The sequence below is a fragment of the Dicentrarchus labrax genome, unplaced genomic scaffold (assembly GCF_905237075.1).
Source record: "Dicentrarchus labrax unplaced genomic scaffold, dlabrax2021, whole genome shotgun sequence".
Lineage (NCBI taxonomy): Eukaryota > Metazoa > Chordata > Actinopteri > Moronidae > Dicentrarchus > Dicentrarchus labrax.
This window is the reverse complement of record NW_026136702.1, coordinates 21,149,192-21,173,839: the sequence shown is the minus strand read 5'-3', so window position 1 is coordinate 21,173,839 and position 24,648 is coordinate 21,149,192. Positions and strand designations below refer to the sequence as shown.

Sequence of the window (24,648 nt, the reverse complement as noted above, 5' to 3'; positions counted from 1 at the left end):
ATGAGTCTTCATGCAGCAACAGGGAGGGATATGCTGTATCATCCATCCCGGCAGACGCTCGCTCCTTTAGTCGCACTCCTGCAGCTCCATCATGGCTCTCAACATCCCCGGAGTGGCTGTCATGATGTTCTTCTACCTGCTGGTCCTCGGGATCGGCATATGGGCTTCCATCAAGTCCAAAAAGGAAGCCAAGAAGGGCCAGGGGGATAAGACGGAGATGGCGCTGCTGGGCAACCGGGGCATCAACCTGGTGGTCGGCATCTTCACCATGACAGGCGAGTAACTGCGGTAAAGGAACAGGACATCATGGAGTCATCTTGCTCTTTAATTTTTTTAGATAAGATCCTCTGCTTCTGGTTGTATTTTACTGACGATATTCTGCCTTTCAACAGTTTGCCTGTGTGTCCCTGCGATCTACGTTAAATGATGTAACATTAAATCGATCTCTCTTGTTGGGTCTTAAAATCTTGCATTGGTAACAAGAGCCTAATGATGATAATGAGGATGATAATAATATCAATCATTAGAATAATAATGATAACAATAATAAAACAGAAGAAAACAACACAATGTGCAATGCAGTTTCACATTTGTACTGCAGCGACATCTAAGCAGCTTGATGGATCCCAACGTGCCAAATTTCAATTTCAGGGCTGCTAGAAATTCTATAAATATATATTTTAATCGGCCAATAGTAACTGATTTGACAATCTTCTTTTGTTTTTTTCATGCATGGGACAAAACCAATAGAAACTGCCTATAGAGGAGGAAGCCACAACAAAAAGAGGAACTTAAAATGGTTTAAAATAAGCTGAGTCAATTATATAAAATATAGCAGGAAATGTGTCAGTATATTTTTTGAAACTCTGCATTATTCTTAAGGGTGTCCACTTCTTTATTTTATAATAATGACTGACTTGTTTAAGCTCACATTGTGAAACCACTTTAAGGACATGGACATTCTAAAGTAATTGGCCATTAAATTTACAGTAAATTCCTATTTAAATTTAATAAAGTTACAGTAGACAGACTGGTTCCTGTTATCAAGTTACAGACGTTAAAGTTTGGCACAAGCAGCTGCCAATCAACCAGCTACTGTTCTCTGCTTGTAAGTGAAACTGTGTGTGTATGTGTGATACAGCCACGTGGGTTGGAGGTGGATTCATCGTGGGCACAGCAGAGGCAGTGTACAACCCCTCCATGGGACTGATCTGGGCCGTAATGCCAATCGCAGCAACCCTGTGTTTCATCATTGGTGAGATTTGCTTTTAAAGTCGTGTAACAGGAACAGTTATTACACAGGGGTTGTGCGTATTAAAGGAAAAGTGTATAGATCTGGATACAAGTGGCCCCTAGAGGCTTTAATGCTCATTACACACCACACTGGATGGATAAAAATCACTAGCTGTGCAAAAATGTAAAGTCTGTGCTGAAGGTCAACTGTTCTTTTTAGGAAAACAAGAACATCTTCTGTTAAATAATTGAAACAATTTACATTTTCCTTGTGGATTATGTGAATAATGTCCTCTCTAAGAAGCAAAGGTGGACCACTTGAGTCAAGTCAGAGAAAAGTCGACTTAATCGACTTAAAAAAACAAAAAACCCAGTGCCCACTAAATATTCTTCACAGTGTTGTGTTACTGTTGTTTATTGCAAGAGTCTCCAACCACCCAGTACAGTCCTTTGGATAGAAAAGTCTGAAATGTGACAGGAACAGGAAACCTTTCTATAAATTATATGATTGAAATGAAATGAAATGAAATCGCTCTACACATTTCTACATAAAACTACAGGTCTAAAATGAGTATGCTTGTTTGTTACATGTAAAAGACATAATATGGAGCGTTATGTGTTTGTAAATTCTAAATCATTTTGCATTATGGGAACTGACAGCAGAGCGGCCATGTTGATAGAAAAATATCTTGCTACCAGACTTGAGCATAGGAGTAGCATGATATTCTTGTATCACCAAAAAATCTATAGGGAGGATGTCAGGGTGGATGGTTGAATGAACAAAGCATTTGATCCAATCTCCCACTAATTATAGTTACAATCTTTTCCTAACCTCAGCCAAATAGTTTTAGTTGCTTACATTTAACCAGACCTTAAAGATCCCCTTCAGACATGTATTGCAACTTATATACCAATAGTCTGCTTGGAACAATGTGTATCTGATATTGTTTATGAAATGTTTTAACATTTTGCTGCCAGAAAGAGGATGTCTCCTATTTCACTGTAAAGTCCATTCTCCCCCTTAGAATCAGATTTTCAATGAGCACAGAGAAACTTTCCACTTTCAGCAGATGAATGTGAAAACATCTTTCTAGTGTCAAACTCTGCACAGACATTCTGAACAGTGAAGATCAAACGTCCCACTGTAGGAACAAGAAGACATATTTTTGAGTGGATGGCTCTAAATATAGAAGTGGCAAATCACAAAACACTCATAGGAATAGTTTAAGTTGTAAAATGGCCAATTTAGGACATCTCAGATCCAGCTTGTCAGGCTCAGCTCTGTAATACTTTGCTTGAAGTACTGACAGGACTTCGGTCATTAGTTTCAGAGGTACTGTATCAGAAATTAAAGTGTACATTTGTACGTTTTGGTTTTATCATATAAAAACATAGACATTTAGTTTTTTATCTTTGTATTTTGACTGGAAGGCTTACACTAGCTACATATGTTTACAGTATATGTAGAAATAGACGCAGGTTTAGAGAAATGGGGGTTTCCCAAATCCGTAAATTACAGCACCTCAGCATAAATTAACTCCTGATATGCGTCGCAAACCTACCTGGGAGTGTACAATAATAATATTAGAGGACAGATTATTTTCTTGAATATCAAGACATTCATGTTTTTGATTGATAGTTTTTTATGAATGGAAACACGAGTTATGTAACCTCAACTTCCCTTATGTCTGGAGATTAGCAGAGAAAAACAACATTCCTCTTCCACATGAAAGTCATGTGAGAAAAGAAAGATCCTAAACCCTGATGAATGTACACTGGCATTAATGTGGTTACACAGTGACACAGTTATTGTGAAAGTGTTGTTTGTGCTTTATGAAATAAAACATTTACATTACAGAGGCACTATTTCACAAAGCAAATCATATATATATTTACCGAGTGTGCATATCGTTTAGGATGCCATAGTGTCTAAATTGATTGAAGAAGTGGTTTACCACTTCTGCTAAACAGCTTCCCATGGAAAATCCAAAATATTTTATCTTTGAAGTTAAAGAGACATTTGAGAACAATAAGAATATTTAAACCAGAAATGGAATTCAACTGCTAAGAGTGAGATATCTGGTCAATCAAACTAATTAATAGCATTTTCGAATTCAAAAGCTGAATGTTGAACATGCTTATCATACATTTAAATGACAAAAACCTGTCTAATACATTCAATCACTAAATCTTTCTCCTTGTCTTTCCATGTTCCATCAATGAGGTGGCCTGTTCTTCGCTGAGCCGATGAGAAACAATAAATATGTGACCATGATGGATCCTTTCCAGATCAAGTATGGAAAAGTACCAACGGCTGCTCTTTCGTTGGCTTCACTGGTATCGGAGATTATGTGGGTGACAGGAACACTCATAGGATTAGGTAAGAATGTTTCTGTGTGTGGGTGTGATGCATTTGATACTTGTATGTTGACCCTGGCAGCAGAGCAGCTGTTGATCGCAGCTCTTTGCTGAAGTGTTGAGTGAAACACAAGCCTTTGTCTAATTGTACAGTTGTCTGAAATAACTGCATCAACAGAAGAAGACCTTAAATCACACTGGTAACCACTGGAGTGATGGGTCTGAGACAGTAATGTGGTGTTAAATAAACAAACTGCATCATATTAATCAAATAGAACATACAGTTGACCCTTTATAAGCGCCGTGCCTTTTGGAACCTCGGTCACCTTTCCTGTACTTATGCTAGGATTCGAAGATGTTTAAAAGATAGCCTAACGGCCTTAACACTTGTGGGACGCGACGAATAAACACAAAAATGCAAAATACTCTCCTACAAATAATTCTTTTAATGCAGCTCATTAAAAGAAAAAATAATGAATCACCTCATAAAAACACCCCCAGCGTATAGTCACATCTTAAGTTGGCTAATGTTAGCCAAACACTAGCGATCTAACTAGTTAAACTCATTAGTTAGCTAGTGTTTTGCTAACATTAGCTATTAGAAGTAACTAGCTAGCTAACAATTAACAATGCTAGCTAACAATGCTCTGTAGCTAACTTGCTAACTAGCTAGCTAAGGATTGGTGTAGATTAGCTAGCTAGTGAAGATGTGATTTATATGCCGCTTTTATTTTTTAACCGTCTTCAAAATGTGGTTGTCTTTTCCACATAGTACAGCTAACACGTGTTTCCCCAAGGTTGCAAAGGCATGACCCGCTCACTCTGCCTCTGATTGGCTAGTACTCGTTGCCCTCATTTGTTTGATTGGTTGGGTTTAGGCATGAAGAGTAAGGCTGGCTTTACACGACAACGCTCCCGGGTGAAACCGACAAAATATTTTATCAGATGTGCCTTTCGTTTAGACGGCGACAGCGTTTTTGGGGCTTAAAAACGTAACAAAATGAACCCACCCTCCAGAGTGGGAATCTTAAAAACGCTCCACTGTTGCGTTTCCGTCTAAAGGGTTAACAACGCAAAAGTGTGCTCTGATCTGCTCATGCTGGCTCTCGTCGCGTACGCGTTGACGTCACCTAGCCACCTGGCATGCATACTACATCAAATTTCACACACTTTTGCGTCACCGTGTGCACGCAGATTTCCCCCCAAAGACGCTCGTCTAAACGCGGAATGAAAAGTGGGAATGCAACGCCACTTTTGCGGTTTGTGTTCAGATCGTTGTCGTCTAAAGCCAGCCTAAGATCGCTTAGGGTGAAAATGTCAAGATAAGCCAATCAGATGCAGGGTAGGGTGGGTCAGTTTTTACTGAGGCTTGTTCAACTGTTATTGGTCACAGAGCAAAAAGGGGAGGGACTTAGGAAGCATTCATTTAATTTTAGATTTTAATGTATATATATGGTAAATGTATAGTGTACAGATGCTATGGCTTTGACCTTTACACTAGATTTGGTTGTAATGATAAAAATGTAGGAATTTCAGCTTAAAATCCCCTCTAGACATCTATTAAGACACGCAAATAATCTGCTTAAAACTTTCCACTAGCAGATAAATGTGAAAACATCCTTCCAGTGTCAAAGTCTGCACATATGCGTCATTCTTGTGCTGTTTCCAATAGTCTGAGTTCATATTAGCTTGTAATAGATATATTCATATTGGTATACATGTGTCAAGAAATTCCAGTACAAAAAATGTCACAGGAATGTTTAAGGTAATTTAGAAGCAGTGTCTCTATTAGGCTGTATAGTTTGTTCTCTAGATAATCCTTTTAAAATGTGTGTTTATGTTATGTGTTATGAAAAAATATATACTTGCTGATAAATTATTATTAAGACTTCACTCCCAACTCCCAAATATAAATATCTGCCTCAATAATCCAATATTTGACAGGTTATACTAAACTGTAAACATATAATACAACTTTTCTTTGTCTATATAACATCACACCATTTCTTTATTGTAATAATTTAAGGATCATTGATCTCTCGCTTCTGCCGTTTTTACTACGGTGATGATGGCTGTATCGGGCCTAATTGTGGTAATAAATAATAACATCAATAAAATCTTTCATCTTGACATAAAGGATTCTACAGTCAACGGCTAAACAGTTAAAAGTTTCAGCTACAAGAAACCAAATGGTGCATCAATTATATCAGGCGAACTGATAAGAAACTGAGCCATTTTAAACACTTGCAGGTGTGATTCATTGTAATGTAGTTCTGCTGATAAAGAAGTCTGAAGCAAACCTTCCCTTGGTAAAGATTTAAATAAGGATTAGATAGCCATATGCTGCCTGGCCCATCCAAGTTCCAGATTGCCTATATGTTTCCAGTTCAAACTGTAAAATAAATTACCTGTAAAAAAGAGCTGGTTGCTGCATTGCGGTCCAACTGTCAAAATAAGAAAGTAAGTTTTATGGGTTTATTGAGTTTCCCTCAGCATCAATAAACTTCCAAATTTCAAAATAAAATATTTCTTTCTGTATCTTATCTTATGGTTAAAAATTTGTTGGAGTGATAAGATACGAGATAAGTTTAGTTAAACACTGAGAGCGTTGATGTTTGGTCTACATCATGATTTTACATCTTTACAAATCTGAAATGCGTAACCGAGTGTATTGACATAGTGTGTTTAAAACACTAATGTGTATGCATTTAATAGGTGTAACTATGAGTGTAATCTTGGATTTGTCCTACACTGTGAGCATCTGGATTTCTGCTGCTGTGGCCATTACCTACACCCTGATGGGAGGTCTCTACTCTGTGGCCTACACCGATATCATACAGCTCATCCTCATTTTCATCAGCTTGGTGAGTTATTGTTATTTCCTGCTTCCTGATGTATTCCCATACGGTGTTTAAAGCACAGAGCTAGAGCTGCAGGTGTTCCGTCAAGCGTAGCATAAGGACCGGAAGCACTGGGAAACAGCTGTTAAACAGAAAAGTAAAAACTTTTTTTAATTTTACGGCAAGTTGCGTGCTGGAACTATTTCTTGATGAACACCAATCTATGCAGCCTGCTCAGTACATCTGTGCATCCGCATAGTGACGAGAGAAGTCACTGCGGCCAGCTGTGTAACATGAAACAGTTAGAGCACACAACTTCCTGTCAAACCACAATTTGTCATTTTGACATTTCTATTTGTGTGCAGAAGACGTCTTCATTCATCAGCTCTAGAGGTGTTTAGAGCTTGTATTTTTGAACTTTGGTGACAGCCATGCTAGCTGTTTCCACCTGCTTCCACTCTTTATGCTAAGCTAGGCTAATTGCTTGTAATTTTTGAAAGTACAAATAACATATTTATTCATTTTATGAAAAGGTTGAATTCACACACAACAAAACACATCCTTGCTCACTTTAGTATGCTCAGTGGCAGACTCAGGCTGTTTGAGAGGGATGGGCAAAAGAACAGAAGCACAGGAAGCGCCCTAGTGCAAAGAAGGTTGTGATGCATTTATTGTGAAACAGGGTTAAGATTAGCACCCTAGAGGGTAATTTATCATGTTTTATCTACCATGGAGGCATCTGAGAGCGCACTTTATGGCATTTTTTCACACATGGGCACCAAGGAGGGCAATTAATCTATTTGCCCCTCTTTGCTCCATGCTCTAACAGTTGAGCAAGCGTCTCATTTCCTGTGCTAAGATATGCTACGTGCTAGCCTTGTCTATGCTCGCACATTTTGAAGCTGGTTAAAAGATAAAAGCAACATATATAGTCACATCTTAAGTTAGCTAATGTTAACGAAACCTTGACTAACGATTGAAAAATGCTACTTAACTAGCATTTTGCTAGCATTAGCAATATGTAACTAGCTATCTAACAATTGAGGTAGATTTGCTAACTAGACAGGCCTTGCACATAGCCTAAGTAAGTAGGCTACAGGAAAGGAGAAAGGTCACGAAGGTTCTTGCTCAACTGTTATTGCCTCACAGAGCAAGACAAGTCAATTGAGTGAAAAATAAAATGAATATGTTGTTTAAAGATTAACTTTAATGAGCACCAGTTGCTATTAGTGGTCTTACATGAGGTCCTTTGTGAACCTTATTTGAGAAATACCTGCCAGCTAGCATTCTAACTTTGTTTCCAGTCAGAAGGTTGTTAGTGTGCTGTACTGTGCTGAAGGTTATTGCTTTTTCTCAGTGGCTGTGCGTTCCCTTCGCTCTGATGAGCCCCGGTGTGTTGGACATCACTGAGACAGCATACAACCACACCTTCCAGTCTCCGTGGGTTGGCACTCTGGAGGCAGACAGAGCCTGGAGGTGGATCGATAACTTTCTACTTCTGGTAAGACTGGAAGGGTTCTCATGAAATTCACTGTGTTTTAGGTGAAGCTTTTTTAGGAGTTTGTTCAAGGATGTCCTATTTCACTGTTTTATTAACTCATGGGCAGCATATCTGGTGTCAGGTTTGGATTGGAGAGGATCCAAACAAGACGATTAGAATGTGCTGCATGTGTTTCACAAACATTCTCCTCAGGTTTCTTGTTTGCGTAGAACCCGAAAGAAGAGAAATGTGAATCCTGTCATTTGAAGTGGTTGCTAAATGGGACTTGTAAAGCTAGCTAAGTTTGGTTTTCTATAAGTATACTGCAGCTGAGATGAGCTGATAATCATGACACTCTGTAAAGAGGTCTAGCTAAATCTGAAGCTTGGGTGGGGGACATTGAAGCATTCCTTTTTAAGAGGTAGAGGTTTTGAGACGAGGATGATTGAGCAACTCCAGCTTCTGTTCCTCTCTGTGTGTTATTACATTTTAGTCACAGAGCTGTCATCATTAGTTTTGCCAAAAAATATTTTTCTTCTAAAATCTAACGTATAAAGTATAAAGTACAAATAGAAAATAGAAAACTCACTTAATATATATAAGGACACCTAATAATAAAACCTTTAAAGCCTCTGGTAATGTGGCTTCAAAGGGTGCAATCACAGTGTGATATCAAGGTTGAGTGCCTCATTAATCATCCACAAAAATGTGATAATAATAAAAAAATGAATAGCCATTTGAAAACCGAATTAAAAGCTGCTGAATTTGTGGTTTATAGACTATTCATCAAGATTGTGTAGGCGTGGCAGTTTTGAATGATCCCTCAGTACTGTTGTGGATAGGACAGAAGCTAAATGTATTTAAGCTACCAAGAAGGCCCACATCAACAAAAAATCAACACCAGCGTAAGGTTACGTTATATTTATTTTATTTTACTATATTTTTGCCCTTTCTGACAGGAAACTGAAACCATTACTTGCTGTGGGTCGGGGCAGCTGTAGACCAACTGTTCAGTGAGCTTAACTCAGTAGCACGAAGAGGTCAAGAGAAAAAGTATTTAAATATTTATAAGATCAAACCAACTATTTAGAGAGGGACAGACCCCAGGGCTGTTGGCAGAAGAGCCGTGAATGGAAACAAATTACAATATATTTGCTTATATTTGTTGGTAATGGGCTAAATATGTTGCCTAATTCCAACCCAATATGAGGAAAGTTCACGAAAACTGAAATGACTATGTTTTGAATTTGAATTGAAACAAATTTCTAATACTTTTTGGATGCTTTTTCATTTGAAAGATATAAACACAGCCTCTCATGCATTGTTTTGGGGGTGGATCTATCATGCTTTGGAGATGTGTCGCAGCCAGTGGCACAGGAAACATTGCACGGGTGGAGGGAAGAAAGGATTTCACAAAACACCAACAAAGTCTGGAAGCAAACATCACAGCATCTGTAAAAGAAAGCTGAAGTTGAAAAGAGGAAAGTTTCTACAACAGGATAATGATCCCAAACATTCCTCAAAATCCACCATGGTCTACCTCAAAAGACACAAGCTGGAGGCTTAGTAATGGCCCTCACAGTCTCCTGACTTAAATATCATTGAAAATCTGTGGGTAGATCTTAAAAGAGCTGTGCGTGCAAGACGCCCCAAGAATACTGCAGAACTAGAAGCCTTTTACAAGGACGAACAGGGGAAAAACTCCCAAATGCAAGAACTGAAAGACTAGCTGGTTACAAAAAGAATGCACTGACAGTGTGGGGTGCCCACAATTTTCCATAAAATGAAACAATGCATGAATGTTTGCTGCAAATATTGTGTTTTATGTTCCATACCCTCGAGAGACTGTGTTAACGAAACAATATATTCTCTCTCTTGACTTTCTTCCCTCTCTTTTGTTTTTCCTCCCTCTCTCCAAGGGTTTGGGGAACTTGGGTCTTCAGAACTTTCACCAGAGGACGCTGTCAGCGGCCTCCTCAGCTACAGCCAAGATAACCTGCTTCGCTGCTGCGTTCATCGTCCCCACATTAGGCATCCCTCCCATACTCCTCGGCGCAGTGGCTGCATCAACAAGTATGGTAACAAAATAAAACAGCACTTGGGAATCTTTTTTCTAATCCTATTTTAATTTGATACATCACAAAAAATGTCTACACTTTGGGCTTAAAAACAGCTGCCTAACATTGTATAAATGTGGTTATAGACATCATCACGTATAGTCACTATATACATACTGATCTACAGTATTTCTGTTGAAGCATTAAATAGAATCAAAAATCTCTATGGTTTACATGTTAAACACCCCTTGACTGTCGGTTTTAGTTACAATTTAAGAGTACGGAAGTATGAAAAATATAAAAAATAACTGTACTATAATGAATCACATTAAACATTGTGCAGTGCAGGATGTATGTAAGATTTTAGACTTAATCTTGATGATGATATTAAACAGTATCATTACCCTGATTAAAATATAAACAGAATTAGATTCAGGAAAATAAAAAGTGTTTAACGTATGTTAAATGTATTTAAGTACATTTTTATTGCTTGTCTAGATGTTTGTGTCCATTTCTCTTTCTCTGTCCACTCACCTTATTTTCTTCATGCTTCTCAGACTGGAACTTGACTTCTTATGGTTCTCCTTCTCCATTTGAACGTGGGGAGACCGGACTTATCCTGCCCATCGTCCTGCAGCACCTTACCCCAACCTACATCTCCATCATCGGTATTGGGGCGGTGGCCGCCGCTGTGATGTCATCCACGGACTCGGCCTTACTGTCTGCAGCCTCCATCTTCACCTCCAACATCTATAGGAACATCCTGAGGCCACAGGTGAGGAAGAGGGGGAGGAGAGTGAGGAGAGGGGAAGTTACCCATCCATTCAGACATCCCTAGACTCTTTCACGTTAGAAGAGGAATCAATTTTAATGTGACATACACAATCATACACAGTACAATGTATAGTGAAATTTGTCCTCTGCATTAACCCTAAGTACTAGGAGCAGTAGGCAGCCACTGTACAGCGTGCATGGACCGAATCCAGATCTAAGCAAGTGTCTTGGAAATTAAGCCAATATACATGTTTTTGACACCGGAGCACCACGGGGAAACCGACGCAAACATGGGGGAGAACATGCAAACTCCACACAGAAAGGCCCTGCCCCAGCCGGGAATCGAGCAACAGTGCTAACCACTGAGCCACCGTGCTGCCCACAGGTTAAGGGGGTCATCTGATTGAATATACATTTTAGAAGTATTGATTTAACAGTGTGTCACTGAACTAAAATATATACAAACAATGGGCCATCGGGGGGAAAAACTGTAAACCACTGATTCTAATTTTTGTTTGTTTTCTTTCCTCCAGGCGTCAGAGCAGGAGATCCAGTGGGTGATCCGGGGCTCAGTGGTGGTGGTGGGTCTGGCCGGTACATCTCTCACCTTCCTGGACAACAGCGTCCTGATGATCTGGATGCTTCGATCCGACCTCACCTACACCCTCATGCTGCCGCAGCTCGTCTGCGTGCTCTTCTTCAAGATCTCCAACGGTTACGGGGCCGTTCTGGGCTGCGTGGTGGGCGTACTGTTGCGGGTGTTGTGCGGGGAGCCGCTGCTTGGGATACCTGCTATTCTTCAATTCCCAGGATGCATTCTGGTAAATGGTGTTTACATCCAGCGCTCCCCGATTAGGACCATCTGCATGCTGTCTGCTGTGGTGTCCATCTTGTTGTTCTCCTATCTGGCATCTCTTCTCTTCAACAAAGGACTGATTCCTGAAAAATGGGATGTTTTTGACGTCAAAGCTCAGTACTCAATACAAACACAAGGTGGCACCAAATCCAGCACCATAAATGAGAACTTGAAAGAACAAAATGAGAACAATGAAGTGTGTGAACCTATGTTAGAATCAACATTTTAAGTAAGAAATATCATTTGAAATACATTATTAGACATTTTCCATCAGCATGGACTGGTTTAGGAACAAATATATGTTATGTGTAATTACATACTTTAAATAGTACAGTATATTTTGAATTTTTGTATACTTTTATATACAGCGTAAATGGAAAAATGCTCTTTGTCATTATAAGAGCTCAACATTTTCTCTGCAATTTTTTGCAGCAGTGTTACCTTAAAATGCCCCCCACTCACCCTCACCAGGAATGCAATGCTCACAATTGTTTCTCACTCTTGTTTTTAGCAACATTTTGTAGGTTGACCATAACTCAAAAGTGCTGCTGTTGATTGAACTTTAGTTTCTTGTTCATAGAGATGAAGGAGGGCTGTTTATGCTCTCACATATTCTTGAAGCAGAGCTATGCAGCTGTCAAACACTGACATTCTGATGCAGGCTTACTGTACCCTCAGAGTGCACAGTGCAGCTGTAATATGTTAAATGAAATATCAGAATACCTATTGGCAAGCACTTAAAATGTAAAGATTTTGACCGAGATCAGGACCAAAAATAAAACTTTCTGCCACACCTCTGGGCTTGGTCGTGGTTGCAGCAGGCTGAGCAATGTAGTCCAGTTGTCCCTCATTCCAGCAACATTTTCTAGCTCCACATGGGTGATCGATCCCAAGGCGTTCCCAAGCACCAGATGAGATATATAATCTCCAATGTGTTCTGGGTCTACCTTAGGGTCTCCTACCAGTTAGACATGCCTGGGAAAACTTCCAAAAGGAAGGCGCCCAGGAGGCATCCTGATCAGATGCCAAACCACCTCACTGGCTCCTTTCCATGGGAAGGAGCAGTGGCTCTACTGTGACCTCCCTCTGCATATCTGAGCTCATTCTCTATCTCTAAGGGTCAGCCAATCCACCCTAGAGAGCGATCTCTATTATCAAAATTGTCAAAGACAAAATAAAAGTCGCTTAATGAAGAGGCCGGTGAGGCTCATTATGTAAATCCACTCCTTCAGTCCATAGTATAGCAGGCTTTTGCGTTTAAAGGACCAGTGTGTAGGATTAAGCGGCATCTAATGGGGCGGTTGCAGATCACAATGCCCTCATTTCACCCTCCCATTCCAAGCATGTAGGAAAAACTACAGTGGCTGTGAAACTTGCAAAAAACACAAAAGGCCCTATCTATAGCCAATGTTTGGTTTGTCTGTTCTGGGCTACCGTAGAAACATGGCAGACTCCATGGAATATGGAATGTTCAGGTGATTATACAACCGATCCTCCTGAATGTATGACCAGGCGTTAATACTGCTGACATACAGCACCACCATTGAATGAATACAGAGAAAAAACAGCAGGGCTGCTGTTACAACCCAATGAGGCCAACGGATTGATCTGATTATGGGGTACTCAGGGCCAAGCAAAACAGATTACATGGAAGCAAAGGGGCTTCAGTGAGATGAGCTTTTTAACGTAATCAATTAATTTGAAATAAACCTCCTGTCTTTTCCATTACCATTCTTTTCTTTACACATGCGCATTATTGTTTTATTGTCTTGAAGGAGACCGACCACAGTGAATACAGCCTGAAATAATGGCTGTGGTCACTGGTCTGCTCCACTTGAAACACAACACCCACAATGTGATATGTCTCTGTTATTGTTTTAAACACTATCTAGAGAGATGACTTTAAAGTGTACACAATGTAAATTCACAGGGCACAGTTGATGAGAGGGGAGTCATTTTATGTTTTATATGTTTTAAGTAATATTTCAAGGCCCAAGAACAACCTCAGGATCAATGTGAAGGACATCTCTCCTATAAGAGGACTGTGCTCCTAACTCAGATCAGTGTCATTGGTGCTGAAGATAATAAGTAAAATATTGATCATGGGAGGATAAGACCTATGTTAACAATTATGACAATTTCCCTTTAAGCATTGCTCACTCATCTCTACTGACTGATGGCATAACTAAGCACTAAGTGATGAGCGAGTACACCATTGCTTACACTCAAAGCCAGAAATCTCCACATTCGTAATACGTAAAGCTACCAATTTTACAAACAATTCCTTGAACTTGCCAGTCATGGGCAGAGGCTATTTTTAATGTATTTTTTCATTTTCATTTTCAGCATATATGACGTGTTTTCCAACATAAAAGCCTTTATTAAGAAACTATATTTTGACAAAAGCTATTTAGTTATTGATCAGAACTAAGCAAGAAAAAAAGTTCTCTCAGCTATTTGGGCCAAAAAATGGTTTGTACTAATATGAAAATGAGCATGTTTAATTAGACCTCGTCTAATTTGCATAATTTAATCATAAATCATACAAAAAAAGTCTTGTATTTGGGTGTATATTGATTCTAATGAAATAAAAACCTTTTGGAATATTTTCTCCCCCCTATTCCCGGGTGATGCCTGGTCTTAAATTTCTACAGTCCTCTAATTTAGTTCAACTTCTTTTTTTTTTTATAGTACTGTGCTGGGTTAGGCTTGTATTTGTCAACATCTACATGACTTATAGACCCTTAATTCTGACAGAATTTGTCCTTGAAAAGTGCTTGAATGTATCATTACAAAGAGCGCCAACCCTGTAATTAAGACACATAATTTTATGAGGACAAACATGGATACAATAAGTTTTGGAATGAAACCATTCACTTGTTTAAGTCCACGGAACTAAACCTGACTCCATGTATGTCCGAGCTCATGATGACACACAAAAATAACCGCCCTCTGCTTGATAATTTAACACAGGACTGTATGGCATGCTAGCGCTGTGACAGATGTCCGTACTGTCCTCTGATGTCCGCGTCATATCTAAGTCTATATGAGGTGGCATCTCGCTCCTGACTTGTCTGTGTGCCAACAGCTCTAGTGGAACAATCGTCCCACAGGACAGGGTAACACGGACTGAGATAAAGGTGTTCTATAATAAGACTACACAAGCAAGTGCTGCTGTCACAAGGACGCTGCTGTGGCTGCTTCCTGTGTCCTTTGTCTGTATGTTGATGGTTACGTTGGTGGTGAAGTTAAGACTAAGGTTACTCCTTGACCTTGAAATAAAATTTTTGTTCCTTTGGATGTTCAATTTATTATTTTGTTATTATTATTATTATTATTATCCCAGTAAAGCCCTTATATTTCCCTTTTTTTTAGGTTTTAGGTCAAACTTCCTTCATGAGCTTCCATGAGCTATAAGAAATGTCTTCAATTTAAAACAGCTACTGTTACGGCTACTAAATGCACAAATTCTGAAGTCTGACTATTGATGGGTCTGGATTCGGTACACCACTAAATATAGTTTCGTGTATGTGTGATAATACAAAAAAGGGTGTCATATCTGTCAAAGCTCGTCTCATCCTAGAGACACGCCCTTGTATTGGTTCTCAGAGTCCAAGGTAAGCAAAAACGTGTGTGCAATTGCTTGTAAAATGGGATAAATTATCAAATACACTTTGAGGAGTGAAACAATTCGGCTTTTGCTATCAGTACAAACACATGGATGTCACTAAGGCTGACTCTTGCAGATTTTAAGGCAAAACAAAATGAAAAGGATTCCCAAAAATGGCACTGCATCACATTTTCTCTACTGGAAGGGAACCCCAGAGGGCACTTTATCACATCTTCTTGAATACTGGGACACTGTAGAGGGCGTTTTATCTACCATAGGGGCCTCCGAGAAGAAGGTACTGTTGCTGCGTGGTTATGGTTCGAGACCAGACTGAACTTATAGTTTAATGCAGTCTGCTTGATCCACATTTGACTTTCTTCAGCAGAATTGTTGAAACAAGTTAAACTCACAGGCACACACAGTGCAGGACCTGATGTGTGATGTTGCAGTAGAACATGCAGTGACACCTGCTGGTCATCTGGTCGCAGCACAACAGAGCACCAATCCTGCTGAACGTGGTAAGACATTTAAGTTTAACGTTTATCCAGGGTGACTTACGATGATATCTTTAAGATTACAGACAACTTTATACTTTATGGAGAGGTCAACAGTGCTGAATAACAGTGCCGAGTACATGAATCACTTTCAGTTTTACAAAACATTGCAAATGCAGTAGCACAGCCATGGAGCTTGAAGAGATTCAGGGGTCTTGGACAGTCACTTCCATAAGGCAGAGGGCAACCTGTGGAGGTTAAACCCCTCTCCCTGGCCACATATTTTTTTATATTTTCTTTTACCACTGTTTTAACATTTCATCAACTAAAATTTGCATCATACCTTTTACTCTATAATTTTTTGCCAGACCTCAATGGCCACTGAGTCTCCCTAGAAATCAAAGAAGAAGTGTTTTGAGGAAAAATAAAATGGCACGTGACCAGATTTCTTTGCTTTTACCACCAACTGCTGGCTTGAGGGCTGTACTACGAAGCGAGGTAACCGGTTTATCCAGGTAACTTCAGGAGTAACTCTGTGACAGCAGGTGTAACTTCCAGGTTAACTCGTACTACAAAAGGTGGCTTACTTTTACCCAGGGTATGTTATCAGGGCAATTTACACTCCATGTCTAACAATCAACTGTTTATTATTGCTCAGCTCCTTCCCCTGAAACTAATGATTATTTTCAGGTAATCTACTTTTGATGAACTGATGTTTTTCATCTAGAAAATGTAAAAGTAGCTTCTTTTTAATTATTCAGTTAATTGACTAATTACAGACATACTAATTGACTTAATATTGTCACATTAAGATGCAGATGTGACAAGCACTTACAATTTCAATAACACTGATGAAACATCCCAGACTGCACAGACTGCACATACTGTACACACTGTTACATCAGTACACAATTTATTTCCCACACATTCAACTTTTAAATACTAAATGACAAAACAATCAGGGGTTGAGGTGAATTGAAAGGTTGATTTAACTCTCAGTGACAGAAATCTACAGCTGCTGCTCTGTCCTTTGTAGGTTAAAACTAATGTTACACATTAGGCCACACCCCGATCAGTGATGTCACAGCGACTGACAGAAAATGGAAAACTGGGCGTCTTGGTGGCCTACGCTTACCAGATAACCCCAATGTCCCCGGTTTCACTTCAGTTAGGACCTTTTACTGCATGCCAACGCCTGTGGGGGCTTGGTGTGCAGAAGGAGTCATTGAAATAGCATAACATTTGTTTTAGGGAGTGAGAATTTAACTTGGTCAATGTTTCATTTAAAGATTTGTAGGATGCACCCTAGAACAGCTGTATCTTAAGATGTCACACTAACAAACAAAAACAAAACAGCACCCATAAAATGCTGAACTTTAAATTCCTTCCATTGTTTGTGCAGCCGATGGAAAAAACAGGATATTGAGTCTTTGTAGGACCCTCACTCTCCTCTTCTCTCCTCCCAGCCCTTACAGAAGTCTGGGGGGGGGGGGGATTCCGGTGCTGGAGGTCATGAGGGCCCTGACGGGGTTCCTGCTTCAGGTTTGTTTGCGGGGTCTCGAGATGTCCCTTCATACACGATCTGGTTCTTGATGCCGTCCTGGATCATCCTCTGCTGAACACGAAGCTTAGCGTTGTTCATCCTGCAGTACAACCTGGAGACAGAGACACAGCAGGGTTTCTGTTTCAAACAGAAGAAACTAGAGTGTAAAATATAAATATGTTCTGATCCAAAAAGAAAGTCAACATAAAGACCTACCAGGATCCGAGTGTGGTAAGCATAAAACCTGCAAATCCCACATCAAAAGACCTCCTTACCCGACCTGCAGACACCAGAACAGGCTGAGTTCAGTTTTTTCCGTACCACGTAAAACAACTTTTATCTGTCATCGTCAGAAAATGGACACATTGGAATTCTTTGCAAATGTTTATAAATTTCTCTAAAGAGGCTTTGGGACTGGTTTGTTTTTTTAAGTTAAATACATACAGAGCACAGAGCTATGCCAAGGTTTGCACAAAAACAAGTGTTTTTGTATAGCAAGTTTTGCAACAAAATTATGTACACACACACACACACGCACGCACGCACGCACACACACACACGCACAGTTCAGATTCAAATAAGACTCACTAGTAGCCAGAAAGTGCAGCAGGCCAGCAGTTACTGAGCCCCCAGCTCCATGTAGGATGGCGTCTCTGGAACACGGAGTATTCTGGACATCCAGAATCCCGAGCAACCTAAAACCCTGAAGGACAGACAGACAGGAAAAGGCAGAAACAGTTACGGGTCGGGCCATGTATGAATTGGTAGGTTCATTTTATCATCAGAATTGTGTTAAGACTTTTTTTGCGAAATAAAAAAAAAACTGAAAACCATGACCCCAAAACCACGATAGGAACTGAACTGTCAGTTCTGTGAACTGTTCCACCCCTACTAGAGAAATACTGTAAATTCACGCATTCTTGCCCATGTTACAAAGACTCGTATCATCTGAATCCATAGTTACTTTACACATGCTTTGCCCTGACTATTTTCCATGTATTGTTTTTATAGTAGTATAGTGTATTTTGTAGGCCCTGTGTAACACTGTGTGTTAGTACTAATGTATTACAGTGTGTATGTTATCCAGGGAGCAGGCAAGGCAATGTTTTCATTGAATGGAAATGTACTGATTGTGTTTTAATGCACTTAACAAAAAGAAATCCTTTGTGAATCATGACACCGGTAAATTTCAGGGATTTCCTTGTAATTAATAAAAAAAATAAATTAAAAAAAAAAAAAAAAAAAAAAATCACACTGTGGGGTCCCTGAGTAACGTCCCAAACGTTTGAATTGGATGGAGTTGGAGAATGAGTTGAGCCATAGAGATAAATCTATTTGGTGATAACCTGTGAGCCGACCTTCTTCAGTGGGAATGTTTCTGAAGAGCTTTTCACTAACTGAGTTAAGTTTAATGTTTAAATGGTTTGGCCAAGTCATTTCTAATAAGGGTTAGTAGCTTTATTGGCTAACTGACGTATTTTATTCTATTTATATATTTATATATTAGATTATATATTGCTCCTGTTGGACGTTATGTTAACATCAACCCCAACCAACGTTAGCTGTGGGCTCGTTACTTCATGTCAGACACACGTTGGTGAAATGATAACATGAACAGTAATGAAACAGCTCCTGAACATTCACCGCTGCTGTTGACCTTCTAAAAACTGGAAGCTTCTTCTTCTTCTTCCTCCTCCTCCTCCTCTTCTTCTTCTTCCTCTATTTCCAATGTAACATACAGTGACACGAGGCCCTTACCTTGCTCTTGGGCTCCTCTTCTTCTCCTGCCATTGTTCAGCTGTGTTTGTGCTGCTTCTGCAGTGTATCTATTCTAGCTCTTTCATTTCTAACCCCGTCATGTAACAATCATTTTCGTAACCATGTTTGCCTTGGCGCATGCGCTGTGCCTAGCGAGTGGTCCGTCCGCTATTAATCGCCGACTGCAAAAGAGCAAACAGCAGATGTATAGTTCCGGTATACACATCATTGGGCAGTATTAGGGAAATACTACGGTAGCCCACACGTGCGACTGTAAAGCTTCGTCTAACTGTATTTGCATTTAAAAATGTGTAAGAGGGTTATGTTTGATAGATGAAATTATAATGTGTGTGTGTTTGGGCAAATATCTCTTGCTTTTAGAAAACAAAACAACTGTTTGTTATTTTGTTATTTTATTTCAATTGTTTGTTTGTTTAAGCGATTTATATTTTAGGTTACTTGTATGGGTTGTAGCCGTTTGGTATTTGGGAAATGGAGTCACCTTCTAAATATTTGTTTGTTGACAAAAGTTAAATACTTACTATAATATGTTTAGATCAAATATTTTCTTTTTGCAGCGTAATTTTGCTCATTTGTAGGATAAGGCTGTATTTGTGCTACCATTTATTTTATATTGTGAATATTGAATATTGTGTCAGTAGAAAATAATTAGTAAATGAAACCCCAAGGATGAGTTTCGGAAGTCTGCTCACTTGTCCCGAACAGGTAAGCTGGATCATACTGTGCCATCTTAATCCATTATAACCTTCATTCTCTGAACGACAGGATCAAAGTCATAAATAAAGCATGTCAGGAGGAAGTGTGTGTGTCACAGTGATAAAACAGGATTATTTCACCGGCAGCAGGCGATTACCTTATAGTCTTCACCCTGCTGCACACACACATAGCTTTTAGGGGTCTGGAGGATATATTCTGCTGTTTTAAATACAAGTCTTTGAAGTTCCATATTCTTATCATGTTTTACACCTTAGATACAACAAAGGGACTTTTTTACACTTTTTTAAATCAGAGAATATAACCACATATTCAGATCTCAATTATTGTGCAATTTGCTGGGAAAAGTCGTTCCCATACCAGGAGTCCAACCCGGGCCACCTGGGTGAAAACCAGGAATCCTAACTGCTAGACCATATGGGACACTACACCTAATTTGTATGTCCATCTCAAAAAACAATAACAACTTTATCTAGCTAAACCCTTTCAATTATTTTATTTACTAACCCCTTTGCTGGTTGTATTTCCAATTATACACTTTACAGTTCAGCCTCAGGACATCGTCCAAAGGCTAAAGCTTACATGTGAACATTTAAATCTCATCCCTCCTTCAATAACTACTACTGTCACACTGACCTTGAGCAGAGCACTGAACCTAATACCAATATTATTTTTATTATTATATGAGTGTAACAGGATGTAAAGGTGATATGGAAAGAGACTAATCCCCTTGAGTAAAGGTCAAAACTGTACTATGACAAAAACAGGTAGGGTTGACATCCAATATGAGCAAGTTTCTTCCTGGATACCAGACTCCTCTGTGCTGTATAAAGACTGAGCAGGACACCTGGCCTTTGCACACTACCTGCAGAAACCAGAGAGGTAAGTTGGGCTCCTTTACACCAAAAAACACAAGGCGATTTCCATGTTATTTATTCCTTTTTATTACTTAATGTGTGGAAGTGTTGCAGAAAAAAATAAGCAAATATTAACTGTATGATTAAACTGTACTTTTTAAGATCCAGTGTTATGTTTACAGGTTGTCACTAATGATTTTATTCATGGCCAATATAATATATTACTGTAATACTTGATTTGCCTAGTTGTGTTGTTTGTGGGTCAGGGGTAAAACACCCCATTAGGAGTTCTTTCTTGATTAATTAAAGCTGAAGAGGGAACACGAGTAGATGATCTAGACCATGCAAAGGGTAAACCATGTTATTTCTACTCAGACTTGCAATTGGTTGGCAGCTGTCTATCAAAATGGTATATCAGAACAGCTCAAACATAGTTCTGATAAATAACATTTTATTTATATAGCAGATTTTAAAACAAAGTGCCGCACATGATATAAATGACTAAGTTATTGATTCACTGACTAACTAACCCAGCTCGTCTCCTGCAGGATGATGGCTGTGCAGGCCAGCAGAGTGATGTTCCCCTTGGTGTTGAGTTTGTTTCTGGGAGCCACATCTTCCATTTGGCCCCTGGCCACTGCAGGTGAATAAGACAATCAGTTGACACTGATCTGAGTTTTTGTTTTCACATAAAATAAACCTCTTGTACAAATCATTCAGAATTTTATTGTGAAAAATGCATGATTTTATTGGAAAGTTACAAAAAAGAGACTCAGAGAGACCATGACCGTGACCTTTGTAGATATTTCTTATCAGTCAGTTGGTGTTTTGGGTGCTTTAATTCATCCATTCAGCACACCCCATACTGTGCTGTACTCTGTATTCTGTGAGGCAAACTGTCTTTGATAGTCAGACTGAGGTGTACACTGTGGTGATTCTGAGCGGATGTAACAAAGAAGGGACGTTTTTGACTTTCTGTCCTCTGAATCCTTAAGATCCATCTTTATTTTAGGAATTGAAAGGAAGCATTTAGCAAACAGTAAGTAAGGTGTATACTTTTCAACTCAATACAGGTATGGAGCAAACAAAAGTGGAAGGAAAGTCCAAAGAAAGACAAGCAAATACATTAAACTAACTTCAATAAAATGCAGGAAAAAATAGAACATGGTTATGTTGGTAATATGAAATAGATGTGTCTGAATTGTTGCATTAGTACAGAATACATGTGAATGAACTGTGACATCAAAGTGGTAGTGGTACATCACAAAGAAAGAAGAAGTGGGGTTTATTAAACAGGAAATATGCATACACTCAGTCACAAGCCTTGCTGCTAATGAGTTAGCAGGGACTCTCAGGGACTTTCCCAACACCTCTCGCGAGAAAACAGTCCGTTCATGACATTTGTACCGAATTGCAACATCTTCCTTCACCAGAGGCCTTCCAGCTGCCGCCCTGCCAGCTCATCAACCAGACAGTGTCTCTAGAAAAGGAGGGTTGTCCCAAGTGTCACCCAGTGGAAACAACAATCTGTAGTGGTCACTGCATCACTAAGGTATTGTGGATAGGCAAGAGGGTCATCGGTGTATTATTATTTCCCTTTACTAAGGTGGCCATAACCAGTACCGCCATACTTACACAGTGACAGCCTCTTAGGATTTTACACCACTGACAGTTTGACTGTCATAGTAGGAAAAGCACAGGTGTTAATAACAAAATGAACTGCGCTTCTGTTCAGTATAGTTGTTTCAGTGAGTCATGACAGTGTGACAGCCAGCAGGAATAATAGCAGGACCTTGGAACCAAAGCAGCTAAATGGAATTCAGACGTAATATTTACATGTTTTTCATGTTACATTTTTTTGTTTTATTTTGGACTTGTGCATTCCCACTTAATTTAGGTTTTCTTGGGTTATTGAATAGTTTTGAGGTACCCTGTATTTGTCCAAAGAATGGTTGATATGTGCTTGTTTACATCAGCTTTGCATTCACAGACTTATGTATGATGTTAGCATTGTGGCATTATTCTTTACAAATTAGTTCACTTTGTTATTTTTGCTCCCCTCCAGGACCCTGTCATTAAGATACCATTCAGCAATGTTTATCAGCATGTGTGCACGTACCGGAACTTACACTACAAGACATTTGAGCTTCCTGACTGTCCACCTGGTGTGGACCCAACCGTCACCTACCCCGTGGCTCAGAGCTGCCACTGCGGCCGCTGTGCCATGGACACGTCTGACTGTACCTTCGAGAGCCTGCAGCCCAACTTCTGCATGAATGACATACCTTTCTACTACTAGTCTCAATAGCAGCATGAAGCACATGCTAAACTGTGCTTACTTTCAGCATCAACTGTTGTAAGGATTGTCACATTTACCACTGCAAAATAATTTCTTTTGTTTCTATTTCTCTGTGCAAATAAAATACCCACATTGAACATTTCTTTGAACTTCCTCAAGGATGAAGGCTGTTACTCCCTGGGGTTATCAAGTAGGGGCAGCATACTCTCAGAGAGCTCCTAATTTCTAGCCAGGAGTCCTAGCTTAGGAGTGATTTAGGTACATTCTCAGAGCAACTCTCTGAGTGAAGAGGCGTGGTTGACGTTGTTGCATTTACCTGTAATTGATAGATTAAAAAAAAGGAGCTCTCTTAAGGCCTGAGATGTCTTGTGAATAACTTATTCTTGTCATAGATTTCATAATTCTAAGATTTTCCTTTGAATTTCATTACTTATAGTTCCTCTTATTTTCCTTATTCTAGTAGTTTTTGTAACCCCATCCTGCAAGCCCTGTTACTCTTTGATATAACATTACGCAATACATCTGATATCTGACCTATCTTTGAGGATTTATAGGTCTTAGAGAAGCAGTGGTGTGTGAAAATAACATTGTTAACTGGGTTCTAAAATAGGTACACTATCATTGATGTTTACTGTAATAAAATATTGTTGACACTAGAATTGTAGTAACTGTACAGTGAAAAAGATAAAATAGGTGTATATGTCTACAATAAGGCCAAGCTAATACTTATTATTATTATACTACATTAAAATATATCCATTCTACATATCAACCAGTTTCAACAGCATTTTAATGATTCATCTCATGATACTCGTGATCTTTTCAATTGTAGCCAGTTAAAAGAAGATCGGGCATTAACAAAAACAACAAGCTGTTTTTACTGTTCTGAGTTTAGTCAGCATTAAAGGAAAGATTGATAAAACCTGTTAACAGTCTTTGAAGTTTGGGAACAGATACCAAAGTATGTGGGTAATTATAAACGCATCTCCTTAATATTTTGATGATAAAACTGGTCAGTGTCCTATTAATATAAGGTTTCTGTGGAAATGTGGACATACAAGTCTCTGCCAGCTGATCTGGCTGGGTGGATTGTCTCAACATCCGCTGCTTTCGATTTTTTTTTTTAAAGAATTAATGAGTGTAATGTCATTGGTGCCCGTATGCATAATTACTGTAGGTACAGAGGGATGATGGTCAAGGATGGAGGGGATAAATTGCAATAAGTCCTTAGTTCTGGCCCTGGAGGAGCAGTGGGAATGTTCCACTGCTCCTCCAGCTTACCTCTGCTTACCTCTCGGTAATTCCACAAAACCTGATTATTATGTGCCCAAGAGTCTGGACAGTGTGCAACTCTTTGCTGCAGAGGGCACCATTCATCAGCATCATCACTAGATAGTTGAGAGACTGTCTGTGGCTAGTCCTGAGGGGGAGATGATCTGCCTTCTGTCAGGTCTGCCAGCAGCACAAAGGAGTACACTGCCTCCAGATAAGGCCATTCTCTTTCTTTGAATGTTTTGCAGCCACCACACTTCCTTCTTCATGTTTGTAAGGGGAGGGTGAAGCGAGGCACTTGCAATCTGCAACTAAACTGCAAGATGCCACTAAATCCCGCACACTGGACCTTTAAAAGTGACAAACAGACCGACAGCTGTCTCACATGGGGTGAATGTGCAACAGTAGATCCACATACGGTTGGTATGAAATGGCTCTAATAACCTCGGTCACATCTCTTACCTACATTCATGCATTGCCTC

The 24,648-nt window shown here is 39.5% G+C and overlaps 3 protein-coding genes across 4 annotated transcripts; 2 read left to right on the top strand and 1 right to left on the bottom strand.

Annotated features, from left to right (window-relative positions):
- Nucleotides 1-8: 8 nt before the first annotated feature.
- LOC127352209 (high-affinity choline transporter 1) lies at nt 9-14,905 on the top strand. Its single transcript, XM_051380406.1, has 8 exons — nt 9-275; nt 1,142-1,255; nt 3,458-3,613; nt 6,307-6,455; nt 7,789-7,932; nt 9,831-9,984; nt 10,526-10,743; nt 11,276-14,905. Exons 1-8 carry the CDS (start codon nt 92-94, stop codon nt 11,825-11,827), a joined length of 1,671 nt encoding a protein of 556 aa, XP_051236366.1. The 5' UTR covers nt 9-91; the 3' UTR covers nt 11,828-14,905.
- A 1,693-nt stretch (nt 14,906-16,598) lies between these two features.
- On the bottom strand, nt 16,599-19,173 carry LOC127352471 (cytochrome c oxidase assembly protein COX20, mitochondrial). The gene is made up of 4 exons (XM_051380899.1): nt 19,004-19,173; nt 17,834-17,948; nt 17,462-17,525; nt 16,599-17,357 (listed from the first exon to the last, which is right to left on the bottom strand). Exons 1-4 carry the CDS (start codon nt 19,034-19,036, stop codon nt 17,213-17,215), a joined length of 357 nt encoding a protein of 118 aa, XP_051236859.1. The 5' UTR covers nt 19,037-19,173; the 3' UTR covers nt 16,599-17,212.
- Nucleotides 19,174-20,554: 1,381 nt separating this feature from the next.
- On the top strand, nt 20,555-23,033 carry lhb (luteinizing hormone subunit beta). 2 transcript variants are annotated; one of them, XM_051380878.1, is made up of 4 exons: nt 20,555-20,620; nt 21,144-21,238; nt 22,029-22,147; nt 22,661-23,033. In XM_051380878.1, the coding sequence occupies exons 2-4, from the start codon at nt 21,145-21,147 to the stop codon at nt 22,892-22,894; spliced, it is 447 nt and encodes a 148-aa protein (XP_051236838.1). In that variant the 5' UTR covers nt 20,555-20,620; nt 21,144; the 3' UTR covers nt 22,895-23,033. The 2 variants fall into 2 exon arrangements, with proteins under 2 accessions (XP_051236838.1, XP_051236845.1); XM_051380885.1 differs by lacking the exon at nt 20,555-20,620 and adding an exon at nt 20,632-20,654.
- The last annotated feature ends 1,615 nt before the right edge of the window (nt 23,034-24,648 follow it).

Coding starts and splice junctions, on each gene's coding strand:
- LOC127352209 (XM_051380406.1), top strand. CDS start 92: ATGGCTCTCAACATCCCCGGAGTGGCTGTCATGATGTTCTTCTACCTG. Junction 276..1,141: donor CGGCATCTTCACCATGACAG/GCGAGTAACTGC, acceptor TGTGTGATACAG/CCACGTGGGTTGGAGGTGGA. Junction 10,744..11,275: donor GGAACATCCTGAGGCCACAG/GTGAGGAAGAGG, acceptor TCTTTCCTCCAG/GCGTCAGAGCAGGAGATCCA.
- lhb (XM_051380878.1), top strand. CDS start 21,145: ATGATGGCTGTGCAGGCCAGCAGAGTGATGTTCCCCTTGGTGTTGAGT. Junction 21,239..22,028: donor TTGGCCCCTGGCCACTGCAG/GTGAATAAGACA, acceptor TTCCTTCACCAG/AGGCCTTCCAGCTGCCGCCC. Junction 22,148..22,660: donor GTGGTCACTGCATCACTAAG/GTATTGTGGATA, acceptor GCTCCCCTCCAG/GACCCTGTCATTAAGATACC.
- LOC127352471 (XM_051380899.1), bottom strand. CDS start 19,036: ATGGCAGGAGAAGAAGAGGAGCCCAAGAGCAAG. Junction 17,526..17,833: donor GCTGCACTTTCTGGCTACTA/GTGAGTCTTATT, acceptor TGGTGTCTGCAG/GTCGGGTAAGGAGGTCTTTT. Junction 17,358..17,461: donor CTTACCACACTCGGATCCTG/GTAGGTCTTTAT, acceptor CTCTGTCTCCAG/GTTGTACTGCAGGATGAACA.